The 21,175-nt window shown below is 61.2% G+C and overlaps 1 protein-coding gene across 4 annotated transcripts in view; it reads right to left on the bottom strand.

The window, feature by feature from the left end:
• Positions 1 to 21,175, bottom strand: part of ARAP1 (ArfGAP with RhoGAP domain, ankyrin repeat and PH domain 1) — a 56,636-nt gene that overhangs the window by 19,394 nt on the left and 16,067 nt on the right. For 2 of the 4 annotated variants that reach the window (XM_055142963.1, XM_055142964.1), the window contains exons 2-11: positions 19,732 to 19,805; positions 13,176 to 13,735; positions 3,835 to 3,968; positions 3,359 to 3,426; positions 2,677 to 2,816; positions 2,482 to 2,592; positions 2,207 to 2,276; positions 1,935 to 2,055; positions 1,431 to 1,633; positions 928 to 1,034 (exon numbers count right to left, since the gene is read on the bottom strand). In XM_055142963.1, the coding sequence (XP_054998938.1) occupies positions 928 to 1,034; positions 1,431 to 1,633; positions 1,935 to 2,055; positions 2,207 to 2,276; positions 2,482 to 2,592; positions 2,677 to 2,816; positions 3,359 to 3,426; positions 3,835 to 3,968; positions 13,176 to 13,717 (1,496 nt within the window). In that variant the 5' untranslated portion in view covers positions 13,718 to 13,735; positions 19,732 to 19,805. Of the gene's footprint in view, positions 1 to 927; positions 1,035 to 1,430; positions 1,634 to 1,934; positions 2,056 to 2,206; positions 2,277 to 2,481; positions 2,593 to 2,676; positions 2,817 to 3,358; positions 3,427 to 3,742; positions 3,797 to 3,834; positions 3,969 to 10,456; positions 10,702 to 13,175; positions 13,736 to 19,731; positions 19,806 to 21,175 lie in introns of those variants that run through there. The other 2 variants (XM_055142965.1, XM_055142966.1) reach the window with 2 other exon arrangements.

The raw sequence follows: 21,175 nt of genomic DNA, 5'->3' as shown, positions 1-21,175 counted from the left end.
GTGTGTGTGTGTGTGTGTGTGTGTATGTGTGTCTGTCTGTCTGTCTGTCTGTCTGTGTGTGGGGGGGAGGGCTCATCTGATGAGGCCAGTTTCCCCAAAGACACGGGCAGAAAGGCCAGGCCAGGCCCCTGTCCAGGGCCGAGGGAAGGCCGTGTGTGGGAGGGCGGGCCTGCCCGCACAGAAGGCCACCGTGCCACTGGCCCCGAGCCTGCAGGACAGGAACCCGCATTCAATGCCCCGGGTGTGGCCGTGTTGTGGCAGTGACGCTGGCTACGCCAGAGGACGGGATCAGGGCCCAGACACCGCAGGAAGGCCGGGGAAGAAGGCGGGCCGTGGGCAGGCAGCCCGGGGCGGGGTGGAGGCCAGAAAGAGGCCTAAGGGACAGGCGAGGTCAGAGGGGGCCTAGACGGGAGAGTCAGGCTCCAAAGGCGTGTCCAGGATGGCCCCAGGAGACCAGGAGGGAAAAGCAACAGAGAATTCACACAGCCACTGGTGGCCGAGGGGCTAAACAGAGCTGTAAAGGCTAAACAGAGCCCTTCCCGGTGCGGGGGCAAAGCTGGCTGCTCAGGGCCCACGGGCCACAAGGCTGGAACCTGGGGCCAGGACCAAACTCCAGGCCTCGGCCAGAGTGTGCTGTCCCCCACCCCGGGAGGGGCACTGGCCTGCAGGCTCAGAGGCAGCTCCCAGCTCAGGGGCCACACAGGGGAAAGACGTACTGGCAGCCCACCGAGGCACATTCCCGGCAGAGGCCAGGCCTCGGGGAACAGCAGGAAGAGGAGAGGGGCAGGGGGAGGTGGGGCAAGATGAGGCCTGGGGCAGAGTAGGGCAGAGCAGGGAGGGAAGAGACCTAGAAGGAGCAGCTCCCTCTTCCCAGACTAAGGGAGCACCGAAGGGGAGTGCAGGTGGTGTGGGGAGGGGGCAGCGCACCTGAAGATGCGGTAGGGCGTGGTGAGGTCGAAGCTGCGGCGGTCAGCTTCCTTCACGTTGCCCACACTCATGTCAATGACGGTGATGCCGATGCCCAGCTGGTACTCCTGCGGGGCGGGACGGGCGGATGCCAAGAGTGGGAGGTGGCGCTGGGGCCCAGGCAGGGGTGGGGCAGGGGGCGGTGGGGGTGGTCCCTGGCAGGGCTGCACCGTGCCCAGCAAGAAGGCAGGGCTTAGGGCACGGGCACGGGGGTCACGGGAGAGGTGGGAAGGGGGACTGGGAAGGGCGGGGCTCAGGGCTCAGTGGGCATGCGGAGGGCGGGAACAGCTGGGGTAGGGTCTGGGGGACCGGGTGGGCGTGGGGAAGGGGCTGGGGGTCAGGTGGTCCTGGGGGATCAAATAAGAATGGGGGGAGTGGTCCTGGGGGACCAGCTGGGCTAGGGAGGATCCTGGGGGACCCAGGGGCATTGGGAGGGCTGGGGACTCCAGCCAACCCTGTCATACCTCCAGGTTCTTGTAGAGCTGCACTTTGTCCCCCACCACAGCCACATACAGCTTGTTCTTGAAGCCCCGCAGCTCCAGACTGCCGGAGTGGTCGGGCAGCTCCGGGTCCCGAATGCCCAGCGGGGAGGCACTGGACAGCCGGGCCCTGGCCCGCTGCTCGGCCACGGCCTGTTGCAGGGCATGCAGCCACTCCTTCCGCTCCACTGGGGGCAAAGGGCAGGCGTGGGCTGGGCCGGCCTGCACAGAGCCCCCGAAAGGCTCCGGCCAGGCGACACGGGTAACACCGCTGCTAGAGATGGGCGTCGCCCCAGACACCTGTGGTGAGTTCTCTCCTCGCCACGCCCTGAAAGGGGCTGGTTCTGAGGACAGCAGGGGCGCTGGCCCCCCTCGCCCCAGAGCCTGGGCTTGCTAGAGGGGCCCAGGTACCGGTTCCCTCCCCCACTTCTCTGGCCAAGCTGCCCATCCTGTCCCCCCACCCCCCCCCACGGGGCCGCGCCCTCCCACCATCGCTCTCTGCTCGGAAGGTGAAGGTGCGGCTGTGCGTGATCACTTCGAACTTCTGGTCCCCAATGGCAGCCACGCGGGAGATGCAGGCCACGGAGATGAAGCGCTTGGAGTAGATGTCCTGCGGGGGAGAGGGGCTGTACTGGGCGGTGGACGCGGGCCCCGCTCCCCCGGCCCCCGCTCTCAGGGGCTCAGGCCCCACAGAGGGAGGGGATCCCCTGGGTCGTGTCAGGGGTCCCGCCAGAGACAGGCCCGGGGCTGGGGCAGCTCACCTTGTTGTTATCAAAGTAGCTCAAGTTCTCGGCATCAAGCCTCACCCATCGCTTCTGGTAGATGTAGGATCTGGGGGGCAGAGGCGGCACAGAGCAAGGACGGGGGTTTGAAGAAAGGCTGGAGCCGGGGGACCCCGCACCTCTGGCAGGGCCGGGCCCAGTGGGAGGGGGGCCTGGGCTGACAGCGGGAGGGGCTGCGGTCAGGCGGGGACGACAGCCCACGGGACCCTCAGGACGTGCTCCCCGTGGCACGGGCCCAGTGGAGCCTGACTCACCCCTGCGGCGGGTTCTTGTCCAGCCAGCCGGCCTTGAGCACCGTGGGCGCGGGGGTGGTGCCCCCTGGCAGTCTGTCCATGGGGTGTGGCGGGAGCTCCGGGATCAGGAAGCTGCCGGCAGAGGTGGGCTCAGGCTGCGCTGTCCCGCCACCACGGGGGGGGGGAGGGGCAGGTGCGCTGGGCCAGGGGACTCACTTGGGGATGCCCTCGTAGGCATGGTCAGGCTCCTCCTCGTCCTCCGGCTCGTCCCCAGACAGCTCCTCCCCCTCGCTCAGCAGACTGGCCACACGCACAGCCCGTGGCAGCAGGCGCAGTGGGCCCTCGTGGGCTTCCTCCTGCCCCCAGACCCACCCAGCATCAGACCCACCCGCCTCAGGCCCCCACACACGGGCACTTTGGCTGCTGTGTCCATTCCCGGCGGCGTGTGCGGGAGGCCCGAGGCAGGGTCCCAGGCAGGGCGGACAGGGCTCAGGGCTCACCCCAAGACAGGCTAGAGGGACCGAGAGCCAAGAGGGATGCTCGAGCTCGGCAGGCGGGAGCCCCCGGTCTGACCTGAGCACAGAGCCAGGAGCAGCCCTGGACACTGTCCCCACACGCCATCACCACAACCAACGACACCAAGCATGTCTGTCTATGCTTGAAGGGAGACACGGGACGCACCCCCAGCGGGACACTCAACCACATGAAGTGAAACGGGGACAGGCCCTCCCTGACAGACAGACACACGCAGCCAGCACGACACAGCGAGGCACAGCCCCCCTCCTGACCACTCCCCTCCGAGCCCCTCCCAGCGTTCTGGGGCTGCACTTGCCCTGGGCCCCTGCAAAGGAGCCTACCCCACTGACCCGATATCCATACCCTCCCCGCCGCTCCCTACCTTCTTGGTCATCACGCTGGCTGGGGCCCGGGGCCCCTCCTCTGGGAGCTCATCGTAGTCAGAGTCATCTGCAGGAGAAAGTGGGGTTGGGGAGACCCAGGAAAGCGAGGCTTGGGGCTCTCCTCCCTTGGGGGGACACCTGACCAACCCTCCTGCACACAAGCTACGGAAGAAGGCCCCTGCCCTCCCCCACCCGGACAGGAAGTGCCATGTGTACATTTCCCCTGGCAGGACTGCAGGGGAGCGGACGGCCACCACAGGGCAGCCTGAGGAAGCGGCCAGTCTGGGCGGCAGAGCAGGGGCCGTGCACAAAGGCAGAGCCGCAAGCAGGAGGTAAGGAGAAGGGAGGATACGCAGCCCTCGGGGCGAGCCAGAGCCACTCACCTGCGCAGGGGGGCAGGGCCCAGTGGGAAAGGAGAGTGTGACCCCTGCACCCCAATCCCAGATACGCCCTCCTCCGGCGGTGACCTCCTCACCAAACTCTGGCAGCAGGCGAAGAGGCTTCGGGGGGACTCTCGGGGGGCTGGGAGGTGGTGTCGGGGGCTCTGCAGGCTCTGGTTGGGTTGGGCTCGGCAGGGCGGGGGACAGCTGCTCCTCCTCGGAAGGCAGGCTGGGCCGGGAAGAAGGCGGGCGGCGAGGGGTCAGCTCTGGGTGTGGCCCAGCCAGAGGAGCCACTGCTCCCGAGAGGCCAGCCCCATCTCAGCCCAAGCCCACACCGCCAGGAAACTGCAGAGCCAGGCCCCCTCTAGGGCCTGCGGGAACTGCCCCCGACAGCTTTCAGCCACAGGGGGCTGCGCCTCCCTGGGGAGAGGGGGGATGGAGAGACCTGGGGGTAGAGAAGGCTGAGGGGGAGGTGTGATCTGGTGAGCGGGGGCCACTCCTGGCGGTGCTCTGGAGCCGTGTGGTGCTGGGGGTGGAGCCTGGGGCCGCATACCTGCCTGGCCTGTGCCGTGACTGGGAGCCACTCGCATCCTGGGCCCCGGGTGAGCGCTTGTGTGGCACATGGATGGGGCAGGAGGAAGTGGGCCGTGAAGCCACAGCCCGCATCGTGGGGCCCAAGATGTGCGTATTCCCCAGCTCCCTCAAGCCCACGCTCTGACACGGCCCTCGAGGGGCGCCTGCTCCTCACGGCTGCTCCCCCAGCAGGGACAGGTCCCGCCTTCCCTGGGCTCCCACAGACACACATCCTGCTGGGCCGAGCACGGGCCACCACGCCCCCTGCAGGCTGTCCCTGGAACAGCGCGGCCACAGCACGGAGGCCCCAGTCTGGTTCCCTGTGTCCTGGAACAACTCGGAGCCCCGCCGCCCCCTTCTGCAGAGGGGAGGGTTTCTCTGGAAGCATCTCCCAGGCCCGGAGGAGGAATCGTGTGGGTGTTTAGAGAGGCTGCGCTGTGGCATATGGTCACGAGTTCAGATCCCCAGTATCCCACGTGGGCCTGCTGTGTGGTTGTGTCAGACCCGCAAAGCCTTGGGCCTCTCCGTGCACAGGCCACCACCACGGCACACAGGTGTATGAGTGCACATTAGAAGTGTGTGCCCCACTGTGGGCACATTGCGTGTGTGTGTGCGCGCATGTGTGTGCATGCGTGTGTGTGCACGTGTTTGCGCAAGTGTGTGCGTGTGTATGTGCATGTGTGTGCATGTGGCCGCAACCCCCGTGAATACCACAACCCTCACCCATGGGCCTGCACTAAGAGGGCGAGGCAACAAGCCTCTGTGGTCACTGCAACGAGAGCAGTGTGACCCCAGCACCCAGTGAGGGACCTCTGGGAGAGCGGCCGCACAGTGAAAGAAGGGTGTCCTTCGGAACATCTATGCCAGGACCAGCCTGCTGGCTCCGGGACTCGCCCCCCTCACCCAAGCTAGGACCAGCCTGCTGACTCCCAGGTCCTCATGCTTAGGGCATGGCTACTACCACCAGCCCCTGGCCCCGGTCTCCCCTCCTCTCCACACGGGGTGAGGACGCTGCCAGGTGTGGGCACAGCCTGATCACGGGCACAGTCTGTGCAGGGACCTAAAGCTGCCCCATGTAGCTGTCAGAGGGCAGAGAGGCCCTGTGAGGCCACGAGGGGGCGTGTATGCCTCACGAGGCCACGAGTAAGCCCCACGAGGGCACATATATGCCCCTAAGGTCACAAGAGAGCGTGCTGGCCTGGTGAGGGCAGAAGAGAGGGGCAGGCCCCATGTCACAACCAGAGGTTACAAGCCTCATGGACAGTCCTGCCAGCCATGGGTGCTCCCATCCTGCCCGCTGAGTCTCCACCCTCCCTCTCACTGGCCCCGGGAGAGCTGCACGGACGGAGGTGGGCAGTGACACGGAGCCCTGGGAGGAAGCCATGCAGCTCCTTCTCAGGGGACCAAGAGCATGTGGTGGGCAGGGTGGAGTCGGAGCTCTCACAGGCTAGGGGGGCCCCCTGGGGGGCCCCAGGGCAGGGGGCTGCTCCCCACTACCCCAGGCACCTTCAGGGAGGGGCAGCATCTGATCACTCTCCCCAAAGCCCAGTTTCGGGACCTGCCCGAGTAAGCAGGAGAGTATGCTGAAGGGGTGGGAGACGGATGCCGTCGACAGACGGGTGGGTAGGTGGGCAGATGGGCAGAAAGACAGGTGGGTGGGTGGGTGGATGGATAGGTGTATGGATGCAAGGACAGACAGGTGGGAAGGTGAATGGGTGGACGGATGGATCACTGGAAGGATGAATGAATGGACAAATGGATGTATACATAGATGGGTGGATGATGGACAGATGGACAGGTGAGTGGGTAGGAGGACGGGTGGGTGGGTAGATGGATCGATGCTGGGTGGGTAGATGGATGGATGCTGGGTGGATGGACAGATGAATGGATCGGTGCGTAGATGGATGAATGACAAATAGGTATGGATGGACGGATATGTGGGGTCGATAGATCAATGACGGGTGGGTGGACAGGGAGGGGGATGGGAGGTGTGTGAATGGGTGAGTTAACAGTGGATGAATGAAATGGATGGACAGGTAGGTGGATGGATGAAGGGGTGGTTTGATGGATGAATGTGGATGGATGTGTAGGTGGATGGACTGACAATGGGTGGGTGAACAGTGGAAATATGCATGGGTGGGTGGGCAAATGGACTGATGGATGGGTGGGTGGGCAGATGGACAGATAGATCAGTGGGTAGACAGTGGGTGGGTAGAGGGATTGGTGTCCAAAGGGTGGGTGGATGGATAGATGGATGTTTGGTGATGGGTGGATTGACAATGGGTGGGTGATGGAAGAATGGATGAGTGGGCATGAGGATGAACAGACAGATCAGCAGGAGGACAGGGGGGTGGACCAATAAGTGGGTGGACAGATGGATGGACAGATGGATTGATGTGCAGGTGGAGAGATAGATGGATTAATGGATTTAAGGACAAAAGGACAGAAGGATAGATGTGATGGGTGGGTGGCTGGATGAGGAGTGGGTAGATGAATGGATGGGTGGGGGGAAAGGGTGGATGGACAAATGAAAGTATGGATAGATGGATGAACAGATGGATGATTGAGTGGTGATGGATCAAGCACATCAGAGCAGGATAATGTGGAGGGTGGGGATTAGTTAGGTCACATCTGGCAGTGCCCACAGGTCACTCCTGGCTCTACTCTCAGGGGTCATTCCTGGCAGTGCTCAGGGGGATTATATGCAGTGCCAGGGATCAAACCATGGTCCGCTGCATACAAGATGAGTACCTATCAGTGAGAATCCTTTTTTAAATTTTTATTTATTTTACTTCTTGGGTCACACCCATTGATACATAGGGGTTACTCCTGGCTCTGCGCTCAGGAATTACTCCTAGTAGTGCTCAGGGGATCATATGAGATGCTGGGAATCAAACCCAGATTGGCCACGTGCCAGGCAAATGCCCTACCCGCTGTGCTCTCGCTCCAGCCCCAATCAGGGAGAATTCTCGACAAGCAAAGCCACCTCTGACCTCTCACCTGCACTTCTCCACTGAGCTACTAAACTCTGAACTACGGCCCGGGGCCAGTCATCCTGACCCCAAGAAGTAGGAGTAGGCTTCACACGTCCACACCTAGCAGGGTGAAGGGGGCCTCCCCCAAGACCAGCGCAGAGGGGAGGGGAGCAACAAGCCGCCCCCTATGCACTTGGCTGCTGTGGACCTGACCTTCACTCAGGAGGGCAGTCTCGGCTCTGAGCCCCCATGCCCCCAGCAGGGATGAGACTGGTGGAGTCTCTGCCAAGAAGGCAGAAACAAAGGGTACCTTGTGGATGGTCAGGCTTGCCCTAGACACCGCCTCCAGGAAGCCTCCTGGCTGACCCGATCTGCCAGCCAGGGGGCAGTGGGACTCTGCTGAGTCAGGGCCAGGCGGAAAGGAGAAGTGGCACTGACGGCACAGCATGTGGGAAAACCCCAGGAAGAAGGGAGTGCCCCAAGCCCAAGCCCGCCTGAGCCCTGATGGCCAGGCCTGCAGCCAGAAGGCCTCTCCCACCTCTGAGACGACCTGGCCAGCCCGGGCACAGAGCGGCAGCCGGGCCTCCAGCCTCTGCTGTCCTCCTCCTCCCCCCTGCTCCTGCTCATCTTCCTCCCACCCCCTCCTCACCTTTTAGCTCCTCCTGCTGCTCCCCCTCCTCCTCCTGCTCCCCTTCTTCCCCCTGCTCCCCCTGCTCCTCCTCTTCCTCCCCCTCCTGTTGCCCTTCCTGACCCTCCCCCCACTCCTCTCCTCCTCCTCCTGCTCCCCCCCAGCTCCCCCTGCTCCTCTCCCCACGACTGCCCCCTCTGGGGCAGCTCAGCCATCTGAAGTCCACCTCTACCTCAGTCCAGTGACATGTGGACATAAGCGCCCTCCTGCCCCAGCCCGGCTCTCGGGTTCTTCCGGGAGCCCTTTTTATCTCTCACATAACACGGAGCCCCTCTGCTGTCCCCTCTGTGGCCCCAGCAGGTCTGGGCAAGTCAGGGCCGGGGCCGCCCGCCTAGTAAGAGCCACTTCCCTGGCTCGGGGCCAGCACACCTGGCTGCGTCCCTGGGGGGGGGGGGGCGAGGAGGGTGCTGCAGGGGGAGAGTGGGGCGGGCCCAGCACGTTCCCTAAAGCCTGACCATGGTGCGTGCTGAAAGGGGCTCGTCCACAGCTGTGCCGGCACAGCGCCCCTCGGTACCAACAGTAATGACCCAAAGACCCAAACACCTCCCCCCTAGAGATGGGAGGGCCACCGAGTGGGGCCTGGACTCCAAGCCCCCTTGAATATAAGCTGCATCCCCAAAAGGTTTTGCACCTTCCCCTAGCAGGCCCTTCCCGGCCAACTCCTGCGCCTCCTCGGAAAGATCCAATCAGAGTTCCCCAAGGTGGGCAATGCTGGTCTGCCTAGTGCTGGACCCAGCCGGAGGCCACAGCAGGCAACAGGGGGCGCTCTCTGTTAGTTTGCTCGAGGAAGGTAGTTAGGGGGTGGGGGGGTGCAGAGTGGTGGTTGGCCAAGGAGATCAGGGAACCTCAGATTTAAATCACACATTCTCCCTTCACTGTGGTATCTGTCCCGCCAGCTCGGGCTGGGCTGGGGCCTCCCTGGGTCTCCCCTGCCCCCTCACTCCCACTCAGAACAGCTGTTGTCCGCCAACATCTGCCTGACTGAAGTGACCTCAGCAGGGGGGTGGGGGGAGCACCCAGCCTGGAGCCAGGACCATTCCCAAGGGCACCGCACAGGCCCAGGGCTGAGAGCAAGAAGGGAACACGGTGACCTGGACAGATGGCCCCCTTCGGGCCCTTCCCGGGCCACTCTCCTCGCTGTCCACTTCCGCATTTGTGTCCTGCTCCACGGGGCCACGTCGAGGCCCGGGCCCAAGCTTCCTCTGTGCTGCCTCGGCCCTTCCCCTGCACCATGAGACCCGACGCGAGGGTCCCCACTCTGCTCTCACTGCCGCCCAGCCTGGCACCACTCGCCCCGTGGGGGGCCCCGAGCTCTGCCTCCCACGCCTGCGCGGGCTGTGAGGCCACAGCCAACCCCACTTGTGGCCCCCACAAGACCAGCACGGAGGGCGCTGCAGCGGGCGTGGGCCGGCCGCCGGGCTGACCACGGGGGACACCCACCAGCAGCCCCCCACTTGCCCGGCAGCCCCCACCACGGCCTCCCCCAGCTCTCCGCGTCTCTCCTGCCTTTGTCTGGTTTGGGCTGGGGGGTCACCTGGGCCACCTACACCAGACGGGGATCAAGCCCAGGGCCCGGGACATGAGGCACCACCCCTGCGCCTCTGTCATCTGTCCCCCAAACAGGACCTTACAGTCGCTGTGTGCCCTCTGTGCTGAGGGCCTCTTCCATTTCACCCCGACAGTAGACCAGACTGGCCATCTCCCTGGGCGGCAGGCCACGCCTCCTCCTCCTCCTCCTCCTCCTCCTCCTCGGTGTCCCCGGGGGGTCCCTCGGCTTGGGTGCCTCGAGCTTCCCCACAAGGCCTGGGGAGAGGGCGAGACCCACCCAGCAGCTCTCCCGACACTCAGCCCTCGCTTCGGGACCACCCCCGACACATCCTGAGGGCCGCAGCAGGAGGGTGGCCAGCCCTGGGACGTGCAGGGCTCTGCCGAGTATGCCCCATCGCGAGTGCCCAGCCCCGGCCTGGCCCTGCAGAGGGCAGAGAGGACGGTGTGTGCTGGGCGCTGGGGAAGGGGCTCCAGCCCCTTGCTGGGGATGCACCTGCGGGCCTGAGTTTACTCGAGAGCTGCAGCAGCTGCGGGCGGGGGTGGCCAGTAACACAGGCCTGGGGAGAGGGCAAGACCCATCCCACAGCTCTCCCAGCACTCGGCCCTCGGGGCTTTGGGTGGAGACTGCCCCTGGGACGAGGAATCCCTCAAATGACGCCACGCAGGGCCCAGGAGGAACCGGCCACCGCGCTGAGTGCAGGAGAGGCCCAGGACAGGAATGGGAGAGCAGGCAGCCCGGAGCAGGGGAAAGGGAAAGAGCAGGAGGAACACAGGAAGGGGGAAAGTGAAAGGAGAGAAACTCCGGAGGGCAGAGGGGCAGCCAGCGGCAGGGCCAGCAGCAGAGAAAGCCCAGCCTGGGGCTGGGGGCCACCGACGGGCAGGATCCTGACCTCCTCGGCACCAGCGGAGCCCCCCAGCCCGGCCCCAGCTCACCCTCAGACGCTCCGGCAGGCGGCAGCGGGTGCTGGGGCCAGCTGGCGGCTCCTGCGGGCTCCGGGGAGAGCGAGAGGCTGAGTGTGGGGCAGGGAGGGCTCTGCCCGGCAGGACCCAGGTCTCTGCGGGCCTGGGGGCAGGTGTCTGCGTGTGGGCCTCCCAGAGTATCCGTGGCTCTGCCCCAGAGCCAGCCAGCAGGGAGCCTGAGTGACCGCGTCCAGCTCGCTCTCCCCCAGCTTCCTGCTCTCTGCTCCCCACCCCCTGCAGCCGTGGCCAAGACACACACTTCCTGAAAACAGGGCCTGAGAAACAGAAAAGTCACCCAGAATCCCCTGGGGCGCACTTCCTCCCCGCCCCCAGGCTGCCCCCCACCCCGGCGGGAATGGGACAATGGCCACAGTGGGGCCAGCCTCAGAGTGGGGACGCCCAGGAAGCCCTGGCTGCACTCGCCCCCCCGCCACCAGGAGGCCCCAGGGAGGCTGGGAAAGGGACTCCAGGAAGGAAGCGAGCTCTGCCTGGCAACAAGTGATGCGCCTCCAGGCGGAGCAGGGATTGGCCAGGACAGGGACCCGGTCCAGGTACTCCGGCCAGGTCAGCTGCTGCTAGCAGAGGCCGGCCACTGGCGGGCACAGAGGCCTCGCTGGGCTGAGGGGCTCGGGAGGGTCCTGAGCACCCCCCACACGACACATGGACACCCCAGCACCGTTCCATCACCAGCTTCAAAAGTGCTGGGGCCAGGGCAGGGCAGCTGGAAGATGCTTTGGTGCTGCAGGTGTGGGGTCCAGTGCCAGCTGGCAGGGTCTCCAAGCCAGGAGCTGCGACCCCCAGGCATTACCACAGGGCCAGCCCCCGCACTGCCGGGCGCGGCCCAACAGCACAAACTGACCGGGGCTGGGGCGGGCTCCCCGGGGCCAGGCCCAGGACAGTACCGCTTCACGGGGGAATCTGGGGTGGTGGGCTCTGACCCCAGTGTCCTCTACGTGCTCTGGCCCCCAGCAAGCATAGGCAGAGCACTGAGAGACGCGGAAACAAGTAAGCAGGCCTGTCCTGGGAGTGTGTGTGTGCACACAGAAACACACACAACACAATGCACACACCCAGGACATACACTCATACACAGACATATAGGACACAATACAGATACACCCAGGACACATACACACTCACATATATATACATGCTGACACACAGACACACAAACACACGGACACAAACACAATATAGACACACACATACGCACATGCTGACACACAGAAACGCATGAACACACAACACAATATACACATAGGACACACATACACATGCTGACACACAGAAACACACAGACACAAACAATACAATAAAAACACAGGCAGGACATACACTCACATATACACACATGCTCACACACACAGACACACAAACACAATGCAGACACACAGACACAGAACACAATACAGACACACAGAGGACACACACATACACAATCATTCTCACGATCGACACAGAGAAATACAACACATACAGATACATATACAGACACAACACATACAGACACATAGACACACAACAGAGATACACATAGACACACAAACACAGACACACATAACACACAGGGTCTAAGACACACATACACACAGAAACACACACACACTCTCACACACAGACACACAGAAACATGACACACAAAACACATACAGACACAAAGAGGACACCTCTCACATGCTCCTCGCGTTCCCTCTTGCACGCAGGACTGTGGCCACTAGAGGGCAAAGTGCTATCAGGAAACGGATCAGGGCTGGGAGCCGGGTTCTTGGTTCCCGCGTAGCCCTCCGGTGGGGTTTGGTTGTGTGGAGGCAGCCACACACACACACACACACACACACACACACACACACACACACACACACACACACACAGGGGTTTGGTTGTGTGGAGGCAGCCACACACACACACACACACACACACACCACCACCACCACCACCACCACCACCACCAGGGCTCCCTGAGCAGGCGCTGAGTGTGGCAGGGCGGCCCTCCCCTCGGAGCCTTAGTTTCTCCACTCCCCCAGGCCTGCCGCTGGGCAAGGTCCTGTCCCTGCCACGTACAGCCCCAAATCATCCAACAGGGCTGGGGGCCAGAGTGATGATGGCACAAGGAGGAAGGCCCTGGGTTCAACCCAGTGTCGCATCTGGGCCTCTGGATGATTCCTTAGCACGGAGCCAGAAGGAACCCCCACGCACCACCGGGTGTGACCGCAAACCTCGTCCCCCACTAAAACAAACAGGGACCAGGTGACCTCTGCAGGCCCCTTCCTCCAAGAAGCCATGCCCAGATGATGGGCCGAGAATCCTAACCCTCCCTCGCCCCCAAGGACCCTGAATCAGCCCCCAGCAGCGGGTGTCCCAGCAAGGGCAGGCAGGAGGGTCTGTGTGAGGGTCAAGCGAGGCGGGCACAAGGGCGGGAGAGGCTCAAGGAAATGGGAGAACCAGGAGGCCAGGGGGCGCAGAGGTGTGGGGAGCAGCCCTGGGCCCTGCCCGATGAGGCTGAGGAGTGTACAGGACCGGCCCACTGTGGCACCCAGTGTCGGCTCAGGGTACCCCCAGAAGGAGCTTCCCAGTCCCCAGCCGTGCTCAGGATGCTCCTCACCCGCCCCCTGCCCTGCTGCCGCTTCAAAGGCTGCACCCTGCACCCCCACCCTCTGCCCAGCCCCTCCCACCCTGCACAGCACCCACTCACCTCACTAGTAGGCAGGGGGGCCCGGTGCGAGGGGGCACGGGCGGGACGCTCGGCTCCGTCAGATGTCTCTTGGCGGGCAGCGGGGGCAGCGCGGGGGCCGGGGCGGCGGTGGGGGCCGGGGCGGCGGTGGGGGCCGGGGCGGCGGTGGGGGCCGGGACCGAGAAGAGGCTGGGGGGCACGCAGCTCCTCCGGGGGGGAATGGGGGGCGCTGTGGGCAGCCCCTCGCTGGCAGGGGGCACCGGCTCGGGGGGAGAGGATGCTGCAGGCGGCGAGCGGAAGATGTGTCGCTTCATGGGCACGGGGCGGGGCGCGGGGCGGGGCGCGGGCGCGGGGGGCGTGTGGGCCCGGAGCAGGCCCGCCAGGATGCGGCGGCGGTGGCCGGGCAGCTGCAGGCCCATGTCCAGCAGGCGGGCATCGCTGAGCCCATGGCACTCGGCGGCCCACACCAGTCCGTGCTGCTCGAAGAGCCCCGTGTACTGCTCGAGGTGCAGCGCCCGCAGCCACTCGGCCACGGAGAGCGCTGCGTCCGCCGCATCCGCCATGCTGCCCTCCGGCCAGACCTGTGGGGCACGGAGGGGCGAGGTCAGGGGTGCGGCCAGGGGCACGGCGGCCTGCTCCCTCTGCAGTGCTCCAGCCCTGGGCCCGGCACTGCCCCGGAGGCATGTGAGAGTCACCCCCTCCGCCCTCCAGCCCTGGGAAGTAGCCCTGCATCATGCAGCCCCAGGGCCCTGCGACTGAGACCTCCTCTGCCCTCACCATGGAGGGAGACGGGGTGGGCACAGGAAAGCATCCCCCCCTCCACTCGGTCCTGCTTCCCAGACAGTCTGGCAGGCGCTGGGCACCAGCCACTCGGGCCCCATGGGGCGCTCAGAAGCTCCTGGCCTGGTCAGAGTCAAGAACAGATGTAGGACCACAGTGACGGGCAGGGCGCTCGCTTGCCTGGCACACAGCTGGCCTGGGTTCGATCCCCGGCAACCCCAGCCCTGAGCACCGCCAGGTGTGGCCCAAACCAGCCTCTGCCAAATAAACAAATAAATGATGCGACATAGACACAATGGAATACTACTCGGCTCAAGGAAAAAATGAAATCAGGCAATTTGCCACTACATGGAGGGGTCTGGAGAGTATCATGCCGAGTGCGGTCAGCAAAAGGAGAGGGACAGGCACAGAATAATTTCTCACGTGCAGGATACAAAGAAACACAGACAGGGAAATAAACAAATGCCCAAAGGCACCAGAAACAGAGCTGGTCGTGCGTGGGAAGGGATGGGGTGGGCGCGGGGGAAGCGGACACTGGTGGGGGGATGTTGATGCAAGAAGCACTGCCATGAGCAGTGACATAAAACACAGTGCTGAAATAAAGACTTTGAACTTTTTAAAAAAGGAATAGTTCGTGTGGGGGCTGCACCACTGAGGCTGGCCCTGGAGGCCCCTACACACCACTGCAGTGGCCCAGGGACCCCACTCTGGAGGGCCCAAGTAGCACGGTGTCCTCAGCCCTCACGCTGGACCACTGGCCTGGGTGGCCAAGGATTATCGGGACTGGCCCTGGGATCCCCTGGGCACCACATGGGAAGTTATATACCCCCCAAAAGGAAGCAAAGAGAAGCTGCTTATCAGTTCAAGAGTCATCTGAACCTCACCAGATACCAAATACAGGACATATGCTGGAACTCAAAGGGCGGAAAGATAGCACAGTGGGTAGGGCGCTTGTCTTACACGTGCTTGGCCAGGGGTCAATCCCTGAGACCCCAGGTGGTCCCTACAGCCTGCCGGGAGTGATCCCTGAGAAAGCCCTGAGCAGAGTTGGTGTGTCCCCAAACAAAATGGTCAGACTCAACTGTCAGTCTACTTAGAGAACAAAAGTCTTACTGAAAGAAAGAGGTTGACACTGCCTTACGCTGAACGCCAACACCCTGCTTAATAGGGAGCCCTCCATAAAGTCAGGAATGAGACACGGAATTCCATTTTATTGCTGCTTGTATTAATCATATTACCCTGAAAGTTCTAGATAAAAATAAACCATATAAACACTGGGCAGGAAGCAGGGTCAGAAAAACAGCTCTACGGGCCGAGACACGCCTCGCTTGCGGGGAGCCTGGATTCGGTCTCCGAGACCACGGGAGCGACCACACGCCATGCCTGCAGCATCCCGGCCGCCACCAGGTGTGGCCTCTCCCCCAGAAGGAAGCGCAGAGAGAAATAAGCCGCCGGCAACTAGTAATGGGAGCTCTGAGTAGGAAAGCCCAGAAAATTCAACTGAGAGATGATTAAAATCAAAGAATTGAGTACAGTAGTTGGACGCAAAATGAACATAATAGAAACCAATTCTTACAAGAATGTAGGAACCAGGATAAAAGACCCCACTTATAACAACACACCCAAATGTGGTAAACAAACAAACAAACAGCAACTGGGCCAGAGAGATAGTACAGGGGTTAAGGCTCGTGCCTTGCACGTGGCTGACCCGGGTTCAATCCCAGGCACCACTGATGGTCCCCTGAGCCCCTGAGCACAGACTGATCCCTGAGCACAGAGCCAGGAGTCATCCCTGAGCACTGCCAGGTGTGGCCCCCAAATCAAACCAAAATAACCACCCTTCCAAAAAAATGACAAATAATCTTAAATGAAGCCCGTGAGGCCTCGGGGGTAATGTGAGGGGTATGGGTGAGAAGGTACTGGGAAGGTTCTGCCAGCCCGTGGGGCGGGGGGTCGGGAAGGGGGTAGTGACCACAGCATGCCTGCAGGGAGACTCCGAATTCTCAGTGAATTTCTAAGTGTGCTTGATCCTGCAGTATACATGTGAGTTTGGGGATCTAGATAAACTGAGAAAATTCATGTGGAAAAAAACCCACACATAGAAAGAATCAAGGAAATTCTGAATGTGGGGGTGGGGGAAGGAACGGGGCTTGGGGTGAGAATGGGTAAAGCGTGAGGCTCAGCCTCACGAGTCCAGGATCCCCTGGTCTGCACCGCAGGGAAATGTAAAGCAAGACTCGCCGTCCACACATCACACACACGAGCCCAGGGCCCAAGTAATACATAGTGCAGCAGGGAGGCACTTGCCTTGCGCACGGCTGACCTGGGTTCAATTCTCAGCACCCCGTGTGGTCCCCCAAGCCCTACCAGGAGTGATCCCTGATCCCTTACCTAGGAGTAAACTCTGAGCACAACAGGTGTGGCCCCAATCCAAAACATAACAAACAACCCCCAGTCCCATTAATTCAGTGTCTGATAATAGGAGTGTCTGCATCTACTGGGGGAAAGAGGTATTTTTAAAAAATTTATTATTGGGGCTGAAGCGATAGCACAGAGGGTAGGACGTTTGTCTTGCACACGGCTGACCTGGGTTCAATTCCCAGCATCCCATATGGTCCCCTGAGCACCGCCAGGAGTAATTCCTGAGAGCCGAGCCAGGAGTGACCCCTGCGCATTGCCGAGTATGACCCAAAAAGAAAAAAATATATTATTATTATTATTATTATTATTATTATTATTTGCTTTTTGGGTCACACCAGTGATGATCAGGGGTTATTCCTGGCTCTGCACTCAGGGGTCACTCCTGGCGGTGCTCGGGGGTACAGTAAGGGGTTCCGGGATGGAACCTAGGCTAGCCACGTGTAAGGTAAAAGACAGATTACTGAACTGCTGGGAGGGCTGGGCACACCCTAGAACTGCGGGAACTGGGCTCCACTTGCCACCTGGCTGACAGCAGGATAAACTACAGATGAAGCAAAGTTTCACTGCAAAAAATAAAATCACGGAAGGATTTTAAAAATCGTTCCTGGGGCTGAAGCGACAGCACAGCGGGTAGGGCATTTGCCTTGCACGCAGCAGACCTGGTCCGATACCCGGCATCCCATATGGTCTCCTGAGCACCGCCAGGAGTAATTCCTGAGTGCAGAGCCAGGAGTAACCCCTGGGCGTCACTGGGTGTGACCCAAAAAGCAAAAAATAAAATAAATAAAAATCATTCCCCAAACCTCTGGCAACCCAGAAAACAGACAGTGAAACATTCGGGGAGAGGGCTCGAGGACACGGTCAGGAGCCCTACCCCAACCCCACCCCGCCCAGCACCAGGCAAGGAACAGCCCCAGAGAGCCAGAGAGGGGGTCTGGTCAAATCCACCAATTAGTCAAACATTCCTGCAGCATGAAAAAAAGAAAACATCAAAAGGCACGAGGAAACCAGACACTCAGATCAGACCTGAACACAGAGTGCTCTTTTCTTTCTTTTTTTGGGGGGGAGTCACACCCAGTGATGCACAGGGGTTACTTCTGGCTCTGCACTCAGGAATCACTCCTGGCCATGCTCAGGGGACCATACGGGATGCTGGGAATCGAACCCAGGTTGGCCACGTGCAAGGCAAACGCCCTACCCGCTGTGCTGTCGCTCCAGCCCCCAAAGTGTTCTTAAAACTCGGAAAACACCTAGAAATAAGAACTAGATCAATTAACTTACAGAAAAAAAAATGGCCAAAGAATATGAACCAAGAGGCTGGGAGGGCAGGCCTGGAGCAGGTACTAGGACAGGTACTGCAAAGTGCTCCAGTACTAGTGGGGCAGCGCCTGCCCGAACTCCAAATGGTCCAGGCCGCCGGAAGTCACGCCCTCGGCGCCATCTTCCCACCTTCAACAGAGAAGAGGCCAGGCAGTCTGGTGAGCAACGCGGCCGGAGAAATGCTCCGGACCCGAATCCGGGCCAACAACACCAGGGATCCAGACGGAGGAGGTACAGCTGGCACACCTTCTCCGGATGGAGCCCTGGCGACACTGAGAAGCAACTAACAAGGCTCCGGGTTGCGGGACTGGAACACATCCGAGCCGCGAGGCCACTAATGCGGCCGCGCGACCTTTTCTAAAAACTGAAAACATACAATCTTTTAATGACAAACCAATTATCAAATGCTTCCTTAGTAGGGCTGTCTTCCTTGGGGGGAAACTCCAACAACAATAGTGAGTATTGTTTTGCAATATGGAATGAAATCAAGGTAGAGAGAAAATGAAGTGAAATTCATCAGTTATACAGTTGGGGGGGGCTGTGGCGGGGGGCATACTGGGGATTTTGGTGGTGGAATATGGGCACTGGTGAAGGGATGGTGTTTGAATATTGTATAACTGAGACATAAACCTGAAAACTTTGTAACTTTCGACATGGTGATATAATAAAAATTAAAAAAACAACAACAACAAAAAAAAAAAAAAAAGTGCTCCAGTACTGCTAGGAGCAACCCCAAGCATGAGTCTGGAGTACCCACAGAGAACCTCTGAGTGTGGCACCCTCTCCCTGATGTACACACACACACCATACACACACATTCATACCCATTCCCATACCCATATCCGCATATATATGCGGAGAGAGAGGCTCGTAGAAAGGGAAATTAAGTGTCAACTGAGTCTTAGACAAATGTGAAGGAACTTAACCTCCACAGGAGAAAATGAATTTGGATGTAAACTAGCCTGAGGAGCCACTTCTCCCCTGACAGATGGGGTGACCAGGGAGGCTCCTGGGCCCCTGGGGTGTCTCTCTGGGGAGCCCGGAGACACTCCTGCCTTTTGCTCTTCCTGCCACCCTCCACCGTCAGCACCTGCACCTTTGATTTTTCCTGTTTTGTTTTTTGGGCCACACCCGATGGTGCTCAGGGTTTCCTCCTGGCTCTGCACTCTGGGATCACTCCTGGTGAGCTGGGGGGGGGGTGGGGGCGCAGACCGGAAGCCAAGGATTAAACCCTGGTCAGCCGTGTGCAAGACAAATGCCCTACCCATTGTACCATCTCTCCAACCCCCTTTCACGTCATTTTAAGCCAAGTGAAAAAAAAATTTAATGGTTCTGAAGGACCCAAAAAAAGACACAAACCATCAGAAATACAGTAGAGGCTCCTGCCAGGTCAGCCCGGGGCAGGAGAAGGGTTCCCAGGGTGAGGAACCTCGAACACATGCCGGAGACGCTCCTCCTGGCAGCTCTTGACTTCAGATACAGTGACACGGAAGACTGGCTGGCGGCCGGGAAAGTAAGGAGCGGAGGGGGGCTGTGTGCTGAGAGCATCTGGGCGAACCCCACAAGTACCCAGAGAGATACTACAGGGGTTAGGGGACGCAGGTGGCCAACCAGGGTCGACCCCTGGCACTCCCAAAGGCCCATGAGCCCCACAGGACTGATCCCTGAGCAGAGTCAGAAGTAAGCCCTGAGCACTGCAGGGTGTAGCCCAAACAAACAAACAAGCATAAATAGACACATCACCTGAGTTCAAGGGACCCCTCGGAGGGCAGAGGGGATGTCACTTTCCACCAGATCCTTCTGGATCTTTCTTTGATGGCAAGAAGAGGCAAGGGGTTGGGCCACACCTGGCGATGCTCAAGGGCTACTCCTGGCTCTGTGCTCGGGGGACCCCAAGGGGTGCTGGAATTGAACCCTGGTCCGCCGTGTGCAGGACAGAGTGCCCTGGCCTGGCTCCTCAACCCCATTTTCAAGTGGAAAATGGGACCTCAAGCCTCAGTGTCCAGTCTCCCCACCCCGCTGCCGCCCCGCGCCGGCCCCGCCCCGCTGTACTCACGGCTGCGCTGCCCAGGACGAGGACCCCACGCGTGGCAGCTACTCCCGGAGACTCCGCATTGGCCCAGGCAGAAGCTGCAAGGACAGAGGGAGAAAGTCGTGAGGCGGGCCCTGGGGTGTGCTGAGGACCCTGAGCAGAATGTGGGGCTCTGAGACAGAGGGGCCAGAAGGATACAGACCCCTACCCCAGAGGCACAGTGACCCCAGGTGCAGTGTGGGTAAGACCACCAGACCCCCATGAACAAGATGTTGGGGGGGGGAGGAAAAGGGCAGAGGGAGGGAGGGAGGGAGGAGAGTCAGAGCAGGAAGTGAGGCCCAGGGAACCCAGGAGCTGTTAGATGGGGCCTCCGTACAGCTCCCAGCATGGGGGCACAGGGAACAGCCGGGCAGAGGGGCCATCCAGGAGCAAAGGGATGTCAGGATCCCCATTCTCTGCCCCCCAGACAGGGCGGGGCGCTGGATACGTGTGGGGATGGACCTGTGTAGGGATGGGGCGGACACATGTGGCAGGAACCTGTGTAGGGATGGGGCGGACACGTGTGCATGGACCTGTGTAGGAATGGGGTGAACACATGTGGGGATGGACCTGTGTAGGGATGGGTTGGACATGTGTGGCACGGACTTGTGTAGGGATAGGGCGGATATGCATGGGATAGACCTTGTTGGGATGGGGATGGACGTGTGTGGGTTGGCTAGGAAGGCACATGCAGCTCTGGACACCAGCGGCCCCCTCAGTGGGACCCTCTCCACTCGGCCCAATGGGTGAGGAAGGCATCTGCAATAGGGCTGACACCGGGTGTTTCCATCTGCCAGGGACGTGGGTCAGAGTGCCAGGAGGCAAGTGCTGCCCTGGGCTGAGGCAGATGTGGGCTCGGCAGGAGGCCTGGGGGTGGGGGAGGGGGCTGAGGCGGCTACGAGGCGGGAGGGGTTCAGAGGCCACAGCATTTCTCAGGATGCACCTGAAACAGGTCAACACTGGAGAACATTGTCGACACGTTTTTCAGGAAAGGATTCTGTTCCCTCCCTGGAACCCCACATGGTGCCCGGGGGGTGCCCGGGGGGAGACAGACCATAAGAGGTGCCAGGAAAGGAACCAGGGTCAGCCGCACGCAAGGCAAGTACCTCAAGCCCTGTGCCACCACTCTGACCCCGAAATACATCTTAATTAGAACTTCAGAGGAAGTCGGCAAAGAGCGGCAGGACTGCTCAAGCAGAAGAGCGGGGGACAGACAATCTCCACCCACCAGGCTCCTCAGACGGACCCACGCCCCCTCCACAGCCTCCCCTGCACTACTTTAAGAGAAAGGAACTGAGACAGAAAGGCAGCCTGCGTAAGCCCCAGGGCCTGGACGGGGCAGCCCGAGTGTGGTGCCCGCTGCCTTGGCCAGGCACGGCAGCCAGGATGGTCCTGCCAGAGCTGGAGGGACCACGTACGGTGCCGGGGA

The sequence above is a fragment of the Sorex araneus genome, chromosome 6 (genome assembly GCF_027595985.1).
Source record: "Sorex araneus isolate mSorAra2 chromosome 6, mSorAra2.pri, whole genome shotgun sequence".
Classification (NCBI taxonomy): Eukaryota; Metazoa; Chordata; class Mammalia; order Eulipotyphla; family Soricidae; genus Sorex; species Sorex araneus.
Note: the sequence above shows the minus strand (reverse complement) of the source record. Positions and strands in the feature narration are given on the sequence as shown.